This window comes from Lathamus discolor, chromosome 5 (genome assembly GCF_037157495.1).
Source record: "Lathamus discolor isolate bLatDis1 chromosome 5, bLatDis1.hap1, whole genome shotgun sequence".
Taxonomy (NCBI): Eukaryota; Metazoa; Chordata; class Aves; order Psittaciformes; family Psittacidae; genus Lathamus; species Lathamus discolor.
In genome coordinates this window covers 96,192,046-96,210,463 of record NC_088888.1, presented here as the reverse complement: position 1 = coordinate 96,210,463, position 18,418 = coordinate 96,192,046, and the positions used below count along the sequence as shown (strand labels likewise).

The 18,418-nt window shown below is 46.2% G+C and overlaps 1 protein-coding gene across 5 annotated transcripts in view; it reads right to left on the bottom strand.

The window, feature by feature from the left end:
* Positions 1-2,958: 2,958 nt before the first annotated feature.
* The window catches only part of GRHL1 (grainyhead like transcription factor 1), a 43,004-nt gene continuing 27,544 nt past the window's right edge, over positions 2,959-18,418 (bottom strand). For 3 of the 5 annotated variants that reach the window (XM_065681608.1, XM_065681607.1, XM_065681611.1), the window contains exons 10-16: positions 14,853-14,940; positions 12,481-12,620; positions 11,036-11,073; positions 10,847-10,935; positions 8,970-9,055; positions 7,169-7,233; positions 2,959-5,986 (exon numbers count right to left, since the gene is read on the bottom strand). In XM_065681608.1, the coding sequence (XP_065537680.1) occupies positions 5,872-5,986; positions 7,169-7,233; positions 8,970-9,055; positions 10,847-10,935; positions 11,036-11,073; positions 12,481-12,620; positions 14,853-14,940 (621 nt within the window). In that variant the 3' untranslated portion in view covers positions 2,959-5,871. The remainder of the gene's footprint in view (positions 5,987-7,168; positions 7,234-8,969; positions 9,056-10,846; positions 10,936-11,035; positions 11,074-12,480; positions 12,621-14,852; positions 14,941-18,418) is intronic. The other 2 variants (XM_065681610.1, XM_065681609.1) reach the window with 1 other exon arrangement.

The following is an 18,418-nucleotide window of genomic DNA, read 5'->3' as shown; positions in this document are numbered from 1 at the left end:
GCCGTTACTGATTTCGTAACTGTCTCCTTCTGTCTCATCCATTATACCGACCTCGGGCTTTGCACACAGCAGGTCTCTTCCTTAAGCACATAGAGCAGAAGCAAGTGGGAGAGCAAGGGCCCGACACTCACAGGATGGGTGACCTGGGACTGCTGCCTCTGAGAGCCCTTGGCCAGTGCAGACAGGCTGAAAGCAAGGTATTTAAAGAGCGAAGTCACGGAGCAGACTGTGGAGAGACAACCTGCAGAGCTGACCAGAGCTATCCTTTTCACTTATTGACTTACCGATGTTTGCAAACTTCAGGCAATTGTTTACTTGAAAAACACCCAAACAAACCAACCCAAGCAAACCTTCTTGTGCCAGAGTTAAAAGCAGTATCAAGCCAACTGCTGGCAACAGCCCCAGTGCCACTGGTACAGCTGCCAGCAGAGCTGGTGGTGATCCCTGTGCTCCTGAGCCCTTTACACACACATCACCTCTCTGAGCTGCTCCAGCCAATGTGCCTCTCCTGGTAGGGGACCAGGCTCTGCACAAGCACATGCTGATGGCTGGGACAGGTGCTGGTTCAAGCCATGCTGCCAGGCAGTGGCAGCAGCACTGTGCCCAAGCCGTCGAGCCCAGAAACTGACAGTGCAAGTGCTGCCTGGCCAGGGCTCCATCCAGCTCCCTGTGCCTGCTGGGCAGTGAGCAAGCATGGGATTTGATTTCCATGGTGCCGGGGAAACAAGACTTGGTTCACCCGCCTTTTCCATCGTCACTTCACCCACCTGTGGTGGGTTGACTCTGGCTGGATGCCACATGTCCACCAAGCTGCTCTATCATACTCCTCCCCAGCAGGATCAGGGCAAAAAATAAAATGGAAAAGCTGCATGGATCAAGATAAAGGCAGTTCAATAAAGCAAAAGCAAAGGTCACTCACAGAAGCAGAGGAAAACAAAAGATTCCATTCTCTACTTCCATCAGCAGGAGATGCCCAGCCACTTCCCAAGAAGCAGCAGGGCTTCACTATGCATAGTCATTGCTCCAGAAGACAAACATTGTAAGTAAAGAATGCACCTTTCCTTTGCCTGGGGTGTGCTTGCCACCCATCACAGTGCCACGGAGGTGACCGACCTGCAGTCCAGCACCGGGCCTGGGAAGACAGCCAGCCCTGCAGTGGGAGCACCTCAGTTCAGCAGTGTTGACACTGGTCACCAGCTGGTATTTGCTCATGCACCTACAGCCTGCAGGGTGGCCGTCCTGGAGAGATGGCAAATAAACAACGCTTCAGGCAGCGGGCATCCCCATCCCCAGGCTGCGTGTGCAGGCAAACACAGCGATGGGTAATGGAGCACTGCCCTGTGCAAACACAAAACTGCAAGATGCACCAAAAACCCCACAATCACCCCAGCCACGGCAGCTACTGAGAGCAGCCAAGAAGAGGAGAAAAGCCAAAGCATCCCTTCTATGGTACTGGGAGCTATGCAGAGGTATCCACCAAAGAGCAGTGTGGTATTACAGCCCAAGGACAAAGAGCAAAACAAGTTGTAAGAGCTCCTATTTTTTATATTAGACCAATTCATCTAGTTGAGGTGTCATCTCAGTATTATCTAATAATTTAATAACAAATGAGGGAACTGGGGTTGTTTAGTCTGGAGAAGAGAAGGCTCAGGGGAGACCCTATTGCTCTCTGCAACTACCTGAAACGAGGGTGTTGATCTCTCCTCTCAGGTAAGAAGTGATAGGACAAGAGGTAACAGCCTCAAGCTGCACCAAGGGAGGTTTAGATTGAATGTTAGGAAACATTTCTTCACAGAGAAGGTTCTCAGGCATAGGAACAGGCTGCCAGGGCAGGGGTGGAATCACCGCCCCTGGATGGAACTGTTCAAAAGACCTCATCAGGCCCTCAGTGACACGGTTTAGTGGTGGCTTTGGCAGTCCTGGGGTAATGGTTGGACTTCATGATCTTAAAGGTCTTTTCCAACCTAGTTGATTCTGTGATTCTATGAAATCAAATGATCTAAGTATCAAACAAACCAAAGAGAGTAGCAGGTAAGCCCCATACTCTTGCAAAGCCTCAAGAAAAAGCTCATGCAGTTGATAGACAAGTAATAGTGCTCCAGACACTACAGCAACAGCATTAGGATTACTCTGGAGAATCAAAACAGTTTTGGTTGGAAGGGACCTTAAAGCTCATCCAGTTCCATCTCCCCGCATGGAGGGAGGTGGTTCTACCCCTAGACCAGGTTGCTCTGTCCAACCTGGTCTTGGTAATAACCCAGCCCCAAAGATTCCCATGGAATTAGCATGGGGTTTAACTGAGTGTTTTCATCTCAGGGACATCAGTGCCTGCAGCTTTACCAGTGAACTCCCAAGCTGCCTGGCAAGTGCCACTTACCAGCAGTGGTGGGGAAGACCCAATGCTCCCCAAAGCCATTGTGGGCTGAAAATTACATGAAGCACCTTGGACCTGGCACCCAGGGCAGCCGCTGGCACCACAACCCCACAGCTCCCCCTGCTCACCCACAGTGATGGAGACCACATTCCTGCTGCATGGGCAGTGGAGGCAGCAATGCCCTTATACTGGTGACCCTCCAGCAGAGAGCATCAGGCATCACCATCAGCCCACTACACATCTGAGCTCATGCATGGCTGTTCTCTTCTGTTTTACTGCCAAAGGAAAGGGTCCTACAGAAACAAAATGCTTCAGAGCTTCCCTGCACTTAGAAGTGGATGAGGTCAGTTGAAAACAAGCAGGGAATGAGAACAGGACTAACCATTCCTTACATGGGAATTACAGCAGGTCTGGCATTAGGACTATTTTCTTCTGTAAAGAAAAGAGCAATTAGAAAATGATCACTGACTGGGGTTTTGTTTTATAGATCCCAAGTCAAAGGAAAAACAAAGGGGTAAGAGCAGATGGGTTTAATACATAAGCGACTTCTCATTAGAAATGAACATATAAAATTTAATAGCTTGGTTTAAAATACATTTTCAATTAAAAAACAGCAGGCAAAACAAAAAAAAAAAATCAGTTCCATAACACATACATAACATTGCTGCTACTGTTACAAGACCCGTGTCCCAGAGTGTCTTAAGAGTGGAAAACAATCGTCAGATTTAGTTCACATACTTCATTAAGCAGTAAAAAGAAATAACATTCGTATCAATCTTACCTCTATAGACTCTAAATCTACTTCCCTGACCCTAGACTGAGTTTCTGTAATAAAACTTCCATTTTCAATAAAAATGTGTAAATATATATATATATATATGTATTCTATATATCAGGTTTAAAAAAATTCCATTGCCATAGTAACAGTGTTCCCGTGGCTGATGAAGGGGAGCCCAGGCGGTGAGTTGGTGTTGGCTGGGTGCGAGTCCCGTGGCTGCTCTGCTTGGCTGGCGGTGGATTTCTGTATGGGGTGGCATCTGTTGGCCAGTCAGTCTCTTCAGTGCCAGCTTCTCTGCTTCAGCTTCAAGCCCACAATCATGGATGCATCCATGTGGAGCCTGCTCAACTCCAGCCACAGAGCAAAGAAGGGAGCACACGGTGCCCAGAGTGCTGGCAAGCCTCCGTGGGGCCCGTCAGCAGAGGAGGAGGGGGAATGGAGTGGTCTGAACACAAATCCCAAAATACTGTATTTCATAAAATGCATTAAAAAAACACGGTGGGGAGGACCTTCAATGGTCACCTGGTCTCAGCACCAAGGGAGGATCAAACATACTGTGACAGTGCAGAGAGCTTTGCCCAGCCTGGCTGTGAAGACCTCTGATGCCTCCCTGGGCACCCTGCACTGCTCACCAGAGAAAACTGCCTCGACACCTACCCTGAACCTCTGCAGTTTACACCCAATGCTTCTCATTGTGCTTGTGATGGAACCAGGAGAACGCTTCCATGTGTTGGGAGGCCGCTGCTCTCACCTGCATCCTCGCTTATGGAGATGACCTCTCTCCAGGTGACTCACCCAGCCCATCCTCCTTGGAACCACATGCTCTGGTCTCACTAGGACACCCGACAGGAGGCTGCTCTGCTGGAAGGGAACAGCGCTCCAGCGGAGGCCTCGGCAAGGCCAAGTAGAGCAAAAGGCGGGTCTCCAATTTCCTGCAGGCCACGCTCCCGTTTATCAACTCAACCTGGCATTTGCCTCCCTCTTCCAAACAGCAACACGACATGGCTGAACAACATTCAGTTACAAGATACATTAAGTAGAATCGTTAACCATTAAGTAGAATCATATTCCACTTTTCAGGACTATTTCTCCAGCCTATCCAGGTTGACCTTCAGGTGAGGCACACACAGCTTTGTGCTGCCTGCAGATGTTATAAACCCTTCTTTTATTATCCAGATCCCTAACAAAAGCACCAACACTGAACCTGGTACTCATGCTCATCTGCTTGCCCTGTAATGTAGGTTTTTCCTTACAGCCAAGTGCTGCTGTTTAAACTGAGCTAACCTTAAGCTGCTGCTAACCAGAGGGTGCCTTTCTTCATAAGCACATGCACACGATGAGTAAATACTGTATACTCTAATGCTGAGCAGTATCTGGGGCTATGCTCAAATTGCCTGCTACTAGCTGCCTTTTTGATCTCTCCACCTCAGCAGTGGGTCAATGCAATGTAGGTACATCAGGAAGCAGTTATAAGCCCCTATTCCCTGCTAAAGCTTGGCCTGCTGAGCTGGGATGCCACCCTCCTCTCTCAAAAGCCTTGCCTGAGAACTTCCAGCTGTTGACATCCTAGGCCTTGCAAGCTGGCTCCAACCCATGGGTTCATCCAGCCCGAGCTGCTGCAGGCAGTACACTGCTGCCGAAAAAAGCATCCACCCTCCAGGAGACCTTCTTCCTGATCCCAAGATGGGAGATTTCCAGGAAACTGCATCTGCTCAGCTCTTCTTGGAACCCAGCTCTCGGACTCAGCCCAAATGACTTCCCAGGGCAGCAGCACGCAGCAGTTCCAGGGCTATAGGTCCCAAGAGGAGCCAGGACTGCCATCGCCTGGCTGTGCAGGAGGGCTTGGGAAGAGAACCAGTACCTTTTCCTTCCACACAGGAAGATCCATGTTGAACAAGCAGGTCTCTTGTGCCTTCTATGAACATACAAACATGTGCTCACCTTTGGTGCATGTTAAGGGCTTGTCCATTTTTAAATAGCGACGTTAAATATTTGTTTTCTCTGTATATGGCATCCTTTTAGATGGGCTTCATTGCATATATTCACGGTATATACAGAACACCATATTTTATATATATTATATATCAGTTGTATGTACACATTTACAGACCTTCAAAAATATATTGCACTTATATACAATATAGCTTCATCTGATGAGAGTTCACACAGTTACTAAGGCGAGTTCTTCATAAGCAAGGCAGTTTTACATTCCCCCCCCCAAGTGACACACGTGATTTCAACAGTCTGCCCTGTTCACGAGTAAACATTAGAAAGACTTTTCTCCAACCTGCACACAACTCCTACTACTGTCAATGAGTAGTTTTGCAGTTCTACCTAGCAGAAAACAGTCCAGTAAAATGGTATTAGCTGATAACGGGCTCAAACATGGCTACCAAACAGATAAATAAGATATCACCACTCTAAAAGGCCACCTTCCAGGAGTTTTCCCCTCCTGTATTTGCTAGTGTTTTATACATGCTCTCTTATTTAATTGCTGATCTTTGCTCACCCAAGTGCAAATAAGGTCATGAGCACTACAGTGTTCTTTGGAAAGAACAGAAACACACTATATTAAGCAAAACCACTGCTCTGCTCCCCAGAACAAGTCAATACCTGGCTTTCTTCTGGAGAAGGTGATTAGTGTTTTGCCCAACATACTGAATTATGGGAAAATGTTCACTTGAGACCTTTGTTTAAAATCCACAGAGGATCTGTGATCTTAGATCTCGGTCAGAGTGAGCTTGTAAGATCCTCCAACTTCTTCAATCTGCAACTGGAAGGTATCTTCATTAGAATAGTGTTTCACGATGTTATCATCCATGTTGACCAGGATCCTGGAAAAGCAAAACAGATCAGGGATATATTACAGATCTAAATGTGAAAGACAGCAAAGGTGCCCTGAAACCTCAGAGAGCCCAGACTGTGCTGGGGTAACACAAGATTGCTGCTCACCTGGACTGTGCTGGGGTAACACAAGATTGCTGCTCACCTCTCTCTGCCTCATTGCTTCCTACAGCAGATCTAGCTGTCCTTTCCCAAACCTGCCATCAATGCTTACAGCCCCTCTTCTAGGATCCACAAGGGTTAAATCTGGCTCCTGGACCAGGGAGAGACACCATGGAGCTGGCAGAAACCCTTCCGAACTGCAGACTTGGGCAAAAATACTACAGAGCTTGCTGGGAAGAAACCTCTGATGTTTGACCACCTTATTCATGTGCCAGAAGGGCAAATACCTTGTGTTTGTGTGCACACATGCATGTGAGTTTGCATGCACACAAAGCTGTCCTTAGCAGTGGTTTAGCCACTATCAATTCAAAACATTTGCAGTTATTCTGCTATGAAAACACAACCCTTGAAACTACATTCCTAGGGTGATTAAAGGCTGTAATTTTCTGGACAGAGGGGCGTTGGGGAAGGGGCTGAAACACCCAAGTGACTTTAGAGAAAAAGAAAACCAAGAAACTTACTGAGAGATTAAAAGGAAAACCAAACGTGGACAATGTTCAGGAAATCAACTATTTACACTAAAAAATAAAGACGGTGGAGTGTGGCCTCTGTGCGGAATGGGCACTTCACAATAAAGTTCTTGTCAATTTAGCCCACAAAAAGACAACCAGGCTTAGCAACTGTAGCCAAATGCAGGCACAGCAAGTCCAGTTAACCACTGGAACACATTAACATGGGTTGAAGTAGGTTCTTCACCACTGGGAGTCTTTAAACAAATGGAACTCTTCTTCCTCTGACATGATCAATCTGGTTCAAATAGCAACAAACTCAGAGAGATTCTGTGACTTGTATTTACCCAGGAAGTCAAACTGCTTGTTCCTATGGGACCCTTCCGGTGTTCAGCTCTATGAATGAGGTTGGAATGTGGGTACATGGCACGCACACACGCATACCACAAACAGCATTTGCATACGTGCAGTGCATGGAGGAGTTCTGAAGCAGCTTCGCCTACAGGTTTGAAAGAGAGGAGTTCAGGTTCTCAGACAGCTGCTGTGTAGGAACATACTCACCCTTTTTTACATTTTTTGAAGATCTTCCCTATTTTATCAAAAGGCACATCATACTTGTCAGAGATCTGGAACAAAAGAAAGCAAGCACTGGTGAAGCAAGGAGGCTGCTGGCATTGTCTTCCACTTCCTATTTTCCAGAAAGGAACAAAAAAACCCCCACAGGTCTGCAGATGAAAGCAACTGCTCTGCCCTATAAAGGCAATACTAAATGATGAACTGTAGAATAAGCCTATAGATGAGAATCCCTCCTCTGCAATTCGCCAACTTCTGTGCAAAAAATTTAACCATGTTCTAAACCTGGCCACTGACCCCTCATACAGCAACCCGTCTGCACACCAAAAAGCCCACGCACTAAACACCCCACATGCTGGTTCTCCTCCTCTCTTGGTCCTGTTCTCTTAGCACACCAAAACCCATTTGTAATTCAGTGCCAGAGGGATCAAAAGAAAACTAGTCATCACAGCGGCTGGTGCAGAAAGAGAACAGCACCAGAGTGAAGACCTGTGCAGCTAAGGACACAAGCTGGTCAGAAACATCCTCCTTACCCAACGGGATAATCTTTAAATGAGAAACCACAGCCACTCACCATGGCGCTTCACCGTACAGACCTCCAGAACTCAGGAGGTCAGTATTACTTTGCCAAGTGGCTCTGTCAAACCAACACAGCAAGAACCAAACCAAAACACAGTTTCAGGATGCAAAAGCACAGGGGGTTTCCTCCAAGCTACAGTTGTGAGCTCTTGGTTCCCTGCTTTAAGAAGTCCCAAGTGAAACAATTTACCCTTCAGGACCATGAGGTAAAGGAGGACTTCATAGCCTTCAGTCCCCCTACCCATTAGCCCCTGCCTCCAGCCTGCCTGTGCTGTCATAGCTCCCACATCCAGGAAGAGACAGCCTCAGGTTACAGACACATCTCTGGGTCCCAAAGCTACTGGCAAAACCTGGCCATACAGCCCCAAAGCCTCCATCCTCTGAGCATCAACAAGGCATTAGTCACAGAAAGAGACAGCCAGACACGTCAGCCTTGAGCTCGCGCCAAACATTACAGCATTCCTCGGCATTAAGCTGTTTCCTCTGCAGCACTGCAGCAGCAGGGACTGTGGAAGGCTATTTTGGAAGCCAAGTAACAGACAGCAATTTCACACATGTGCACAGATATATAAAAGTCTTCAGGCACTCTCAGAAGCTGCGACAGCAGCTTTTCATAAGCAGGTTATGAAAGGAGAGGGGAGTGCCCCCCAGACAACCCAAGCCACTGAACACATTCTGGGTATCACTGTATCTTCTAATGAAAATACCCTCTGACATGAGGGACATCCACAGTGGGAATCTGTTGACAGTTTTTAGATGCAGCTAGGAAAAGACCTACACAGCTGCTTCTGCAGCTTGGCCAAAGCAGAGCCTGCATAAGAAGCAAGCCTAGAAGACTCTCTCTCCAGCAGCTCCTGTCATTTTGGGACAATCTCATGTACCAAGTCAACAAGCTTGACACACCTGGATTTTCAGGAAGGCCAAGAAACACCTTCTTACACCCAGACCCACAGATATAGGATAAAGTACTTAAAAGGGAAGCTTCCTCAAGTCCTTTAATAATGAATTAAAGCATTATTTACATTAATGCCCATGTTATTGAAATCAGCCTTATGCTTCTTAACTAGAAGAGCAGGAATACGTCGACACAAATGGCAATTGAAAGTCTACCTCCTATGACTGTCCAGTATATGAGGACTAGATAGCAAGGGACTATACTTGCTTTTTCTCAAACTGAAGGCAAAGGCTGTAAATCAGCTTTGTTACTTACCGCTTCCATTAGACCTTTCAGAGATGGTGTCTTTAACATTAGTGCATCGAAGACTTCCTCTGACTCTTTTCGGACATAGAGCAACACTGAAAAGCAAATTGGAGAGCGGAGTTAATGGCGTAACTGCTCCTTAGAAAAGATCTGTATATGATAGTGGCTAAACACACAGCAACATACACTGAGGGTCTTATGAAGAGATACACATACGTACATTCAGCATACATTGAAGATCATATCGCAAACATGCACAGCTAGGTAAGCTCAAAACATGCTTTTGCACACAGAAATACTGCATGCTCAAGCATCTTTATTGTCAAAATAACTTTAAATCTCTATTTGATATTTTCTCTATCATTTGGGAAAAAAGTCGTATTTAAAACACAGAAAGGAGAAATACAAAACACGGCTTTGAGAGTCTCCTGTCACTCCGTATCTTACAGGTCACTTGCCATAAGGCTCTGCACAATAAAATGATTTGACAAATGCTGCCACAGCAGGCAAAGCCATCCTGGCCACCTCCTCGTTTTTAAGTAACGTATTTGTACAATCCTCTGCTGCTCCTGTGCTGTCTCATCTCCCTTCCTCCCCCTTGCCATGTTTCAGCAATACTCACACCGCCGCTGCTGACATGCAGTGCAGACTTAGCCTCCTGCTAGGAGGGGAATGACAGAGTAAAGAGACCAATGAGGTAAGCATCCCTAGCGTTCTCAAGCTAGCAGAGAGTCATTGTATGTAACATCTGCCTCATTAAAAACTGCATGAAGGCTGAGGAATAAGCCATGAGAGCAAGAAAGCTTTGACTTAAACAGCTTTGCTGTCTTTAATCCATCTTCTAATGACTAGGTATTACAACCTGGATTGTTTACAAGGTTCATCAGCCACAGCTTTGACACACCTGCAACACGGAACAATTGCTGGCATTTCTAATTGAGCAAAGTGAACTCAGGGCAGCACAGCACCTCGATGGATTTCCTCTGCTACAAGCAGGTTTAGAAAAAGGACTGTAGGTGTGAAAAATGAAGGCAGCACACACAGTCTCAGTTACAGCACAGGTCAGGCGACACACTAGCCAAAGGGGAGAGAATCCCCCGGGTCTTATTTTATGGCATACAGCAACAAGAAAAATAAGGAAGTAATTTCCTTTTATAAAACAGAACTTCCTTTTATAAAATCAATCCTTCCTTACTACTTTATCCAGACTACAAAAGTGCAGCCCCATTAAGGTCACTCACAAGATTTAACGTTTTCCACATCACAAGTTTAATCCTCCTAGTTCTTCAAGCTTTGTACCGGTCCTTCTACACATAATCATCATCAGGCAGGTAATCCTCTACACCATCTCCAAGGGGACCTCTCACCTCCTTCCACACCACCACAGCAACATCCAATCCCACAACAAATTGCAAAGATCAACAACAGGTTAAAAATAAGCAGACTGTTCTCTCAGTTTGGCTCTCAGCGAGCATCCCATTTCCCAGTACCGGTTTTGCAGGTTTTATACCCAGAACAATTCTTGGCATTCATTGCTTAAAGTCCTAGAGAAGGTTTCCAAAGTATTTTGTATTACGTGATGAATTCTCTCACCCAATCCACCAAGGACATTGGTAAACTGCTCACCGTCCTCCAAGCCTCTCTGTTACAGGTTCAGAGCCAATTAGTGTCTGAATTGGCAGAAAACCCCAGAAATTCTGACACTGTGGAAGATTTGTGGAGCTGAGCTACATCCTGATGTACAAACCCTATGCCTAGTCAAAGCCAGAATAATCAGGCTGAAACAGACTCCAAAATAAACTAAAAAAATTCTTTAACTTCAGATGTATCTCTATCATGATGGACAAATACTCCAATATTCAGTGTCTGAAAGAAGAAAATAATACCTCTTTTTGGTTCTTCTATTCTGGCCATCTTATTTGGAGTAGCAATAAAGTCCTCTTCACCAATATAGGCTCCTCTCTTCAGGTTGGAGCTGTCATTGACAGGGAAAAAAAGTTAGTGGTACAATTACAGGGACTTACCCCACTGTCTGAGGGCAAGACATCAGCAGGCTGAAGTAGCACAGCTCTTACCTTTCACCCTCCAGTTCTTCTGAAGCAACAGGTAGGACCTTTTAAAACAAAGGGGAGATGTTTATTGCCATATGCAGAGAAACACATGGTGAAATAGCTAGTGAGTACCTGATGTGGTACCCAGTCCTCAGAAAACACAATAGGCTCTGAATGCTATGAAACAAAGTTGCCTAAGGACAGACCCATTAGCTGGTGTAACATGGTCTTGTCAGCAACGCTCTCCCCATCCCTTTAAGTGCTACCTGTTAATATAGCAACATAGCATTAGCTTTGTTTGCACTGAAAAGACATTGGCATAAAACCACCCTGCTGCATCCAGCATGAGCAGAGGTTTAACAGCCTTGAGTTAAAGGACAGGGAAACCCTGGTAGGGTCAGGCAGATGGCTCAGCCACCCAACCCTCTCGTAAGCACATCAGTACAGGACATAGGGGAAACCAAGGCTGTCAAGTAGGGAACCAGTCACAACCACACTACTAGAAGTAAGATGCTCTGGTCCAAGCAATAAACACTGGCCTTCCTTTGAATACACAAATAATACTTGCAGTTAGGGTAGTAAAAATTATATCCAGAACTAGATTTAATTTCTTATTATCTTTCAACCCTGTAAAAATGACACTTTGGCTCAACCTTCCAAAAGCCAGTAAGCATCTTCTTTATCTTTTTTTGATAAAGGCACATTAAAGGATCTCAAATGAGAGACACAGGAACATACAAGAGCTAACCAGCTTTCCATCTGGACTGGCGCAGTCTTCTGACAGACCTCAGCGCTAGAGCTTTTGTAGGAACACATGCAGGAAAGTCAGCCTCATGGGCACAAGTTTATTTCATGGGCACAAGTTTATTCTCCACTCCTGCTAAGGCTTTAGGCAATACTCTTAAAAAGTGAAGGTTGGATTCTGTTAGAGGGTGCCAGAACTCCCAGCACAGCAAAGTCCAAGATTTTGAAACTTGGTTGCAGTCTCATTTTTTCCCTTTCAGTTTCCTGTCAGCTGGGACTTTCCAGGAACGCTGAGGCAGGGCCCTCTGGCAGTGGATCGCAGAGCCACACACACCCTTCCCAGTTTCACAAAAGGGATTTTCACCCTGCAGCAGCAGGCTGGAGGAGCCCGCCGTCTGCAGCAGTGCACCAGGAACCGAACGGGAGGAAACCGGCCTGCAGCTCATTCAATGAACTCTCAGTTGGAAATGCTGCGATAAAACCCTTTCAGGTTCATGGAAACAGGAGTTCATAGAAAGATGATTTAATCAGGAAACATCTCCAGTTAACCCCAGCCAACATGTCTAGGAGCAACATCTCTCGCTCACATGAGACTCACCCTATGTTTACAGCATCGATGCAAACAGTCTGGCATTTCACATGTGTGTACGTACATACAGCATCCCAGGCTTTTTCCAAATACATCCCACACCCTCCTCATCCCTGCACTCATGAGCTTTACTTACATGAGCCCCACGCTGAAGATTTGCAAAGTGAACGTCAGGAATGAAAAGGACAGGCTGAGTGTCTAGATCCATGAAGGGCTTGAAGATGGTGATGTCCGTACGTTTGTGTGAGGGAAGCATGGGCACTTTGACATCAGAAACTGCAGAGACCAAAGATTGAAACAGAGGATAGTGAAGGCACTGACAGGTCTGTGGCTTTCCTACATCATTTAAAAGGCACATACACTCTTGGACAAGGGTACTCTGTAGTCAGGGTCAAAGGGAGAAGCTCCTGTGGCAGAGTCGTCTGAATCTCGGTTGTCTGCCTCTCAGATGAGGGCCTGGATCCTGAGGAGAGAGCTTGCTTCACAGAGTAGGACAAGTTTTCCCCAGTGAGCTGCTTTACTTCATTCTGATATTAAACTGGGCTGGAGAAAGGTCTGACCACTCACCCCAAGAGAGGAACCTAGGGTTTCCAGGTACTAAGTAAACCACCCAAACAGGGCAAAAGCTAGTGAAGCCCCTGCTTCTCCCTCCTTCCTGTCAATTCCCTCAAAAGGCTGCTGCATTTCCTCTATCAGGAAGGCAGAAAGACAACAGACAGCTTGCAACACATGTGGTTCCAGTGGGGAGCCTCTCAAAACAACAGCATCACAGAAGCACTGTCATACCACAGAGTTAGTACAAGTATTGTTTCTTGCAAGATGATACATTTACAGTTACATTTTGAGTCCACATTTCCAATTTTACATTGTTGTTCATCAAATTGTTCATCCTCACAAGCTGCCAGACCCTGGTTCGTCCTCCCCCAGACTCTAGTTCTGTCTCTCACAGAGCACTTGGGCTCTCACAATGCACCACCTGATGTGAACAAGTCACCAAGTGGACAGGCTTCAACCACAAAGGATGGGTGAGAGTGAGGCATGAGGTGCCCTAAACTGCACTTCAGATGCACTCATGTCAAACTGACCCCCACGTGAAGACTTGGTTTTACCAAGGGGAAACATTTTAATTTTGGGTCAAGCTACCTGCAAACACTCCACTTCTTATGTCCCCAGCACAAAATACACTTCTTTTTTTCCCTGAAAAACTTAACTCTAACTCAATCCCTGTAAAAATAACTTCGACCAAAAGCCACAAACTATTTCTGCTGTTGACGAGTCCGTGTGCACATGGCATTTGTGATCCTGGAGCTGGGTATAACAGCTTATGGCTTAAAGCAACCAAAAACTTCCCACACAAGAACTGAACAGCAACAGACAGTACTTTCCAGGAAAATAAAGGTCGTATCAGGCTAAGCCCAAGCCCAGGGAATTCAGTTTGGAAAGCAGCTTTTGTAAAGTCAGACAGTCCTGGAAGTCTGCATTGAAGCTGTTTGCACTTTTCCTGCCATGACGCAAGGGCTGCATGCTGGAATCTGCTGAGAGCCGCAGGGGCTGCTCCATGTGTGAAATGCTAACAGTGTGCTAAACCTACCTTTCTTTGGGGAAAAACAAACCCCAAACCCAGCCCTTGCTGCAACTGCCCTTAAGCAAATGGGTACCCTTACAGCATTTATCTTCTTCTGAAGCTGTTCCAGCAGCCTGTACCTGCTGTGTCAGGAAAATCCTGCCCAGCAAGCTGTGAGGTGCATGCTTGTTGAACCAGTTGGACTGTTAATAGCACAGCTCTGACAAGAACACAGCAGAGCAAGTGAGAGCATGCACCTGCCCTGTGCACAGCAGGAACAAGGAGATACATTATCCTCTACGCAACTCTCCTGGTGAATAACTAAGTGATCCAAACACAGGATCTGTTGCAGTCACCTTCAGCAGTTAAAGGAAGGACGCTCAGCAGGAAGAGGCTCCACAGCCTTTACATACTATGGTGCTGAGGCCTTCACATGTGCAGAAACAACTTCTGCTGGAATTATTTACTAAGGGCCATTTGCTCTCTACAAGTGTGTGTGCAGGGCTGGGAGGCTGAAAGCTCAGTCCCAAGGCTGCCACTGCCTGGGCAGAGAGTTGTAAACACATCTTTAACTTCAGTTAAACCTAAGTTTAGGATCAAGCTGGAAACATTTATAACAGCTCCAGTTCTCTCTGCCACTTGGAACTGCAGGGGATCCACAAGTGCCCCAAAATCTTACTCTCACCCTGTCACTTCGACTGCTAAAACCCATACCTGATTGAATATGCAGAAGGACCCTGCCTTGGAGAGGAAGGCTATGTAGAGGTGAAGTCTTAACTGACTCAGTATGTTGCAAAACACAATGACTCCATAAGACACTGCTTAAAACAAACCCTATTCCATACGCAATACAAATTCACTTAAGATGAGCTCTACCACAAAAGTTACTTGTAGCCAAAATGACATCTGATATTCAAAACACTGATGGAATAATTTCTACTTACAGGCATTCAACTGAGAGCTGGGGTCAGTACACTTGCCTTTTCTTTTGCTTTGCTTTCGCTCTTCATCCCTGATCTTCCTCTCTGCTCCCTGCCAAATGAGATTAAAGGAAGGAGAGAGAGAGAAGGTCTTTTTAGGCTTTTCAGTCTTTTTCAGCTGCGGAGGCAGGAACACCAATTCTTCAGAGCTGTGTTTGAGGAGGTCAGCTCCATGGTACCCAAGCTGCAGGTTTGCCAGAGAGTGCCGACTTTGGGGATCTTTTTACTTTTGAGTCCCGTCATCTAACGAAATCCCACAACATATCCAAGATGCAAACACTTTTCTTTCACGTCAGATAAGGATAAGATGACAAAAGATACCTGCGGCTATAGCAACTTTATAAAGTGTTACATAAATATATATATTTGAAGTATTTAAAACAAAAAATTACAAGTTCCCTCAGTTTAAGAGTTCACTAGATCATCATTAAATCCCGATCCATAAAAGTCACGCCACACCTGGATCACCAAGTGCAAGATACCTTCCTGCACGCTGCACATGGAGCTGGTAGCAGCTGCACCACCCTTCACTGCTCCCAAGCTGCAGGCATGCATCATTTTAAGAAGCAGGCATTATTTCTTCTCTTTGTACTGGGGCCAGACTATGGTGGAACCCACAGATACCTAACTGGGTTCATGCCTGCATGGCTCCCAGCTCTCCAAACCAAGCAGCAGTGGGAAGAGACATGTATTTTCTGCAAGGTACAGACAGCTGTGACAGAGAAGGAAGACAGTTTGTATTGGAATCGTGTTCACTCCACCAGCTCTGCCCAGACCTCACACATGACTGTGGGTCAAGTCAGGTATGTCATGTTGTCGGTTGCATGAGGCAATAAGCCCAAGTCGATCCCCAGCATTCCGTCCTGGTGCCACCAGCAGATCACTGCCCAAACTGGTATACACAAGTTCTACCTGTTTCCCAATACCCTCCTGCAAAGCAGGGTAAAAGGTAACAGTTATCTGGCCACAGGAAGCCATTATTTCTCATTCCCACCTCTGCAAAGCTGCCAAAACACACCCACATCCTTGCATGGTGCCAGGGGAAGACTAGGTTAGCTATGGCAAACAAGATGTTAAAGAAGCATGTGGCGATGGGGTGGGAAACAGTGCTTAATGCTGTGCAGCACTGGAGAAGGGCAACAGCCCTCCTGAACTCCCAGCAAATCAACACCCTGTAGGTGACAGGATGTCTATGCCTAGTAGGTAAGCAGAGGGCACATCTGCACCAGCATCAAAAAGGAAAATTAGCCTAGATATCTGATGTGCATTAACATACATCACCTTTTCTCCCTCACAGCAGAAGGGACACAAGCAGCTTCAGGCAGCTGCTGTGAAAAAGAGAAAAAAATCAGTAACGAAGACACAGGCATCACTAGCTTTGATTGACCACATAGAGCTGATACAGCCCACTACAGTGATGACATCCCACTTGAACCTCAGCACAGCTGGACCCACACCCCTCTGCAACTTCCCTTACCAGGAGAGTCACAACATCTCAGCTTGACAGCAGAACAACCAGATTTGGCTCCAGATCTGGTTTTTACCTTTCATGAGGAAATAATAAAGTTGTGCTGCTCAGACACTGTGCTCCAGAACAGCACCTGCTTCCTTGGGGAGAATGTGCCAATTCATCATGACCACATGCTGTGGGAAAACCTCTGCCCTGCCATACCTACAGCCAGAGTTCTGCTTGAAAGTCAACTTGATCCAGGCTACAGTGGCCCAGGTAAACCCATCTCAAATCCACATCAAAAAAGAAAGTCACATCTTGATAACAGGCTTTTCTGCCTTGCCAGGGAGCTCAGCAACAGCCAGGATCAGATACTTCTGAGGAAAAGGCAGTGGCAATCCTGTATTCAGCAATTATGGAATAAGTAAACTAGTAAGGAAGAGGTTTTCCCAACTTCACCTAGACAACAGCCTACAGTCTAAAAACCAGATTTCATACTCTGGTCTAGGTGTTAAAGGCTGCAGGGGGTTGGTTTTTTTTTTTTTTGTTGTTTTCTTCTCTCAAACACTCCAGTTGTGTAACGGACTCCTGGTCTGAGAAAGGGAATCGGCATTTTGGAGAGACCTGCCATTCCTCCCTCCTTTCCTCCCATGGAGGGACATGATCTATCTGATACGCAAGAGAGGTGCAGAGGGAAGATGCAACATCCCTTTTCTTTCACTATGAGAGTAGGGAGATACTGGCACGGGTTGTGCAGAGAAGCTGGACACTGCCAGGGATGGGGCAGACACAAGGCCAGGTTGGATGGGGCTTTGAGCAACCTGGTCTATTGGAAGGTGTCCTGGGCCATGGCAGGGGGCTGGAAATGGATGATCTTTCAGGTCCCTTCCAACACAAACCAGTCTATGATCATGCAACAGAAGGAACACTCAGTGTTGCTGTCCATCCACATCCGTGCTGTCTCCAGCTGCCTTGCACCCTAAGTCCTTCCAACAGCATCTCGCTTGTAACTACCATCCCATAAAAACCTTCCCACAGCATTGCCCATCACTACAACAGAAACAGCAGGTCCCAGAGGACAACACTAACTCTGGTGGGCACCTGGTGTCCAGCCAGGGTCAGTCCAGCACTCTGAGTCCATACCTGCAGCTTTAAAGACCCAGATCTGCTCCCAGGAGCACTCACCCTGTGCCTCAAACAAGCATCTGAGTACAGAGTTTGATTCAGTGTGGTGATAAATAGTACTCTGCCTGTTGGCCTCTGTCCCCCGCTCCCACTGCCAAACCTGAACAGGATCTGAAAGGCAGCAAACTTCAAGACCATTTCTACAAAAGCAAATTGCAGAATCTTCAGGCACCAAACTCATACTGGCTGCATGATCACAGAACAAGCAACAGTCAGATTAAGTACAGAAAAATAATCGTTTCTCCTTGCCTCCCTCTTTTAATTCAATTTGCGAAGTATCTGGAGGAATAAAGCAAGAGAAAAGGTCAAAATCCCAGATAAAAATCAAAGATACACTGGCATTACTGTAGTAATAATACTGCATTACGGTATTACTGTACACAGTATTACTGTACTACTAGATTTGCTGAAATGGTTTCTTTTAAGCTACGTACTGACTACATATCTGCTCTTTTATCAACCAGTTTATCTTAATAGCAGTGGCACAAGCTTGTCAGTAAGTTTAGCACAGTGTCAGTAATTGATCAGACAACTTACAGCTAGAAGATCCTCCCCTTCCTTGCAGCAAGCCTATACTCACTGGCATGTACAGAACCCAGGCTGATAACACACCAGACTCTCAGATAACGAAAGAGCTTTAGATGACGCTCTTGCCTCAGTTTCATTTCAGAGGAGGAAAAAGAAAAGAAAAATAGAAGGGGCAGGCGGAAAGGCCTGAAAAAGCCTGTAAGACCCAAGCTGACCAGGCTCACTGGCAAGTCTTTAAGATAGCTCTGGAGAGCATCCATTAACTCCCTACTAAATTCTTTGCAGAGATCATCACGACAGAAGCTATCTCAGGAGGCACTTGAAGGAAGATGCGCAAGTAGCAGAGTTTGATTCAATTCAGGTGGCT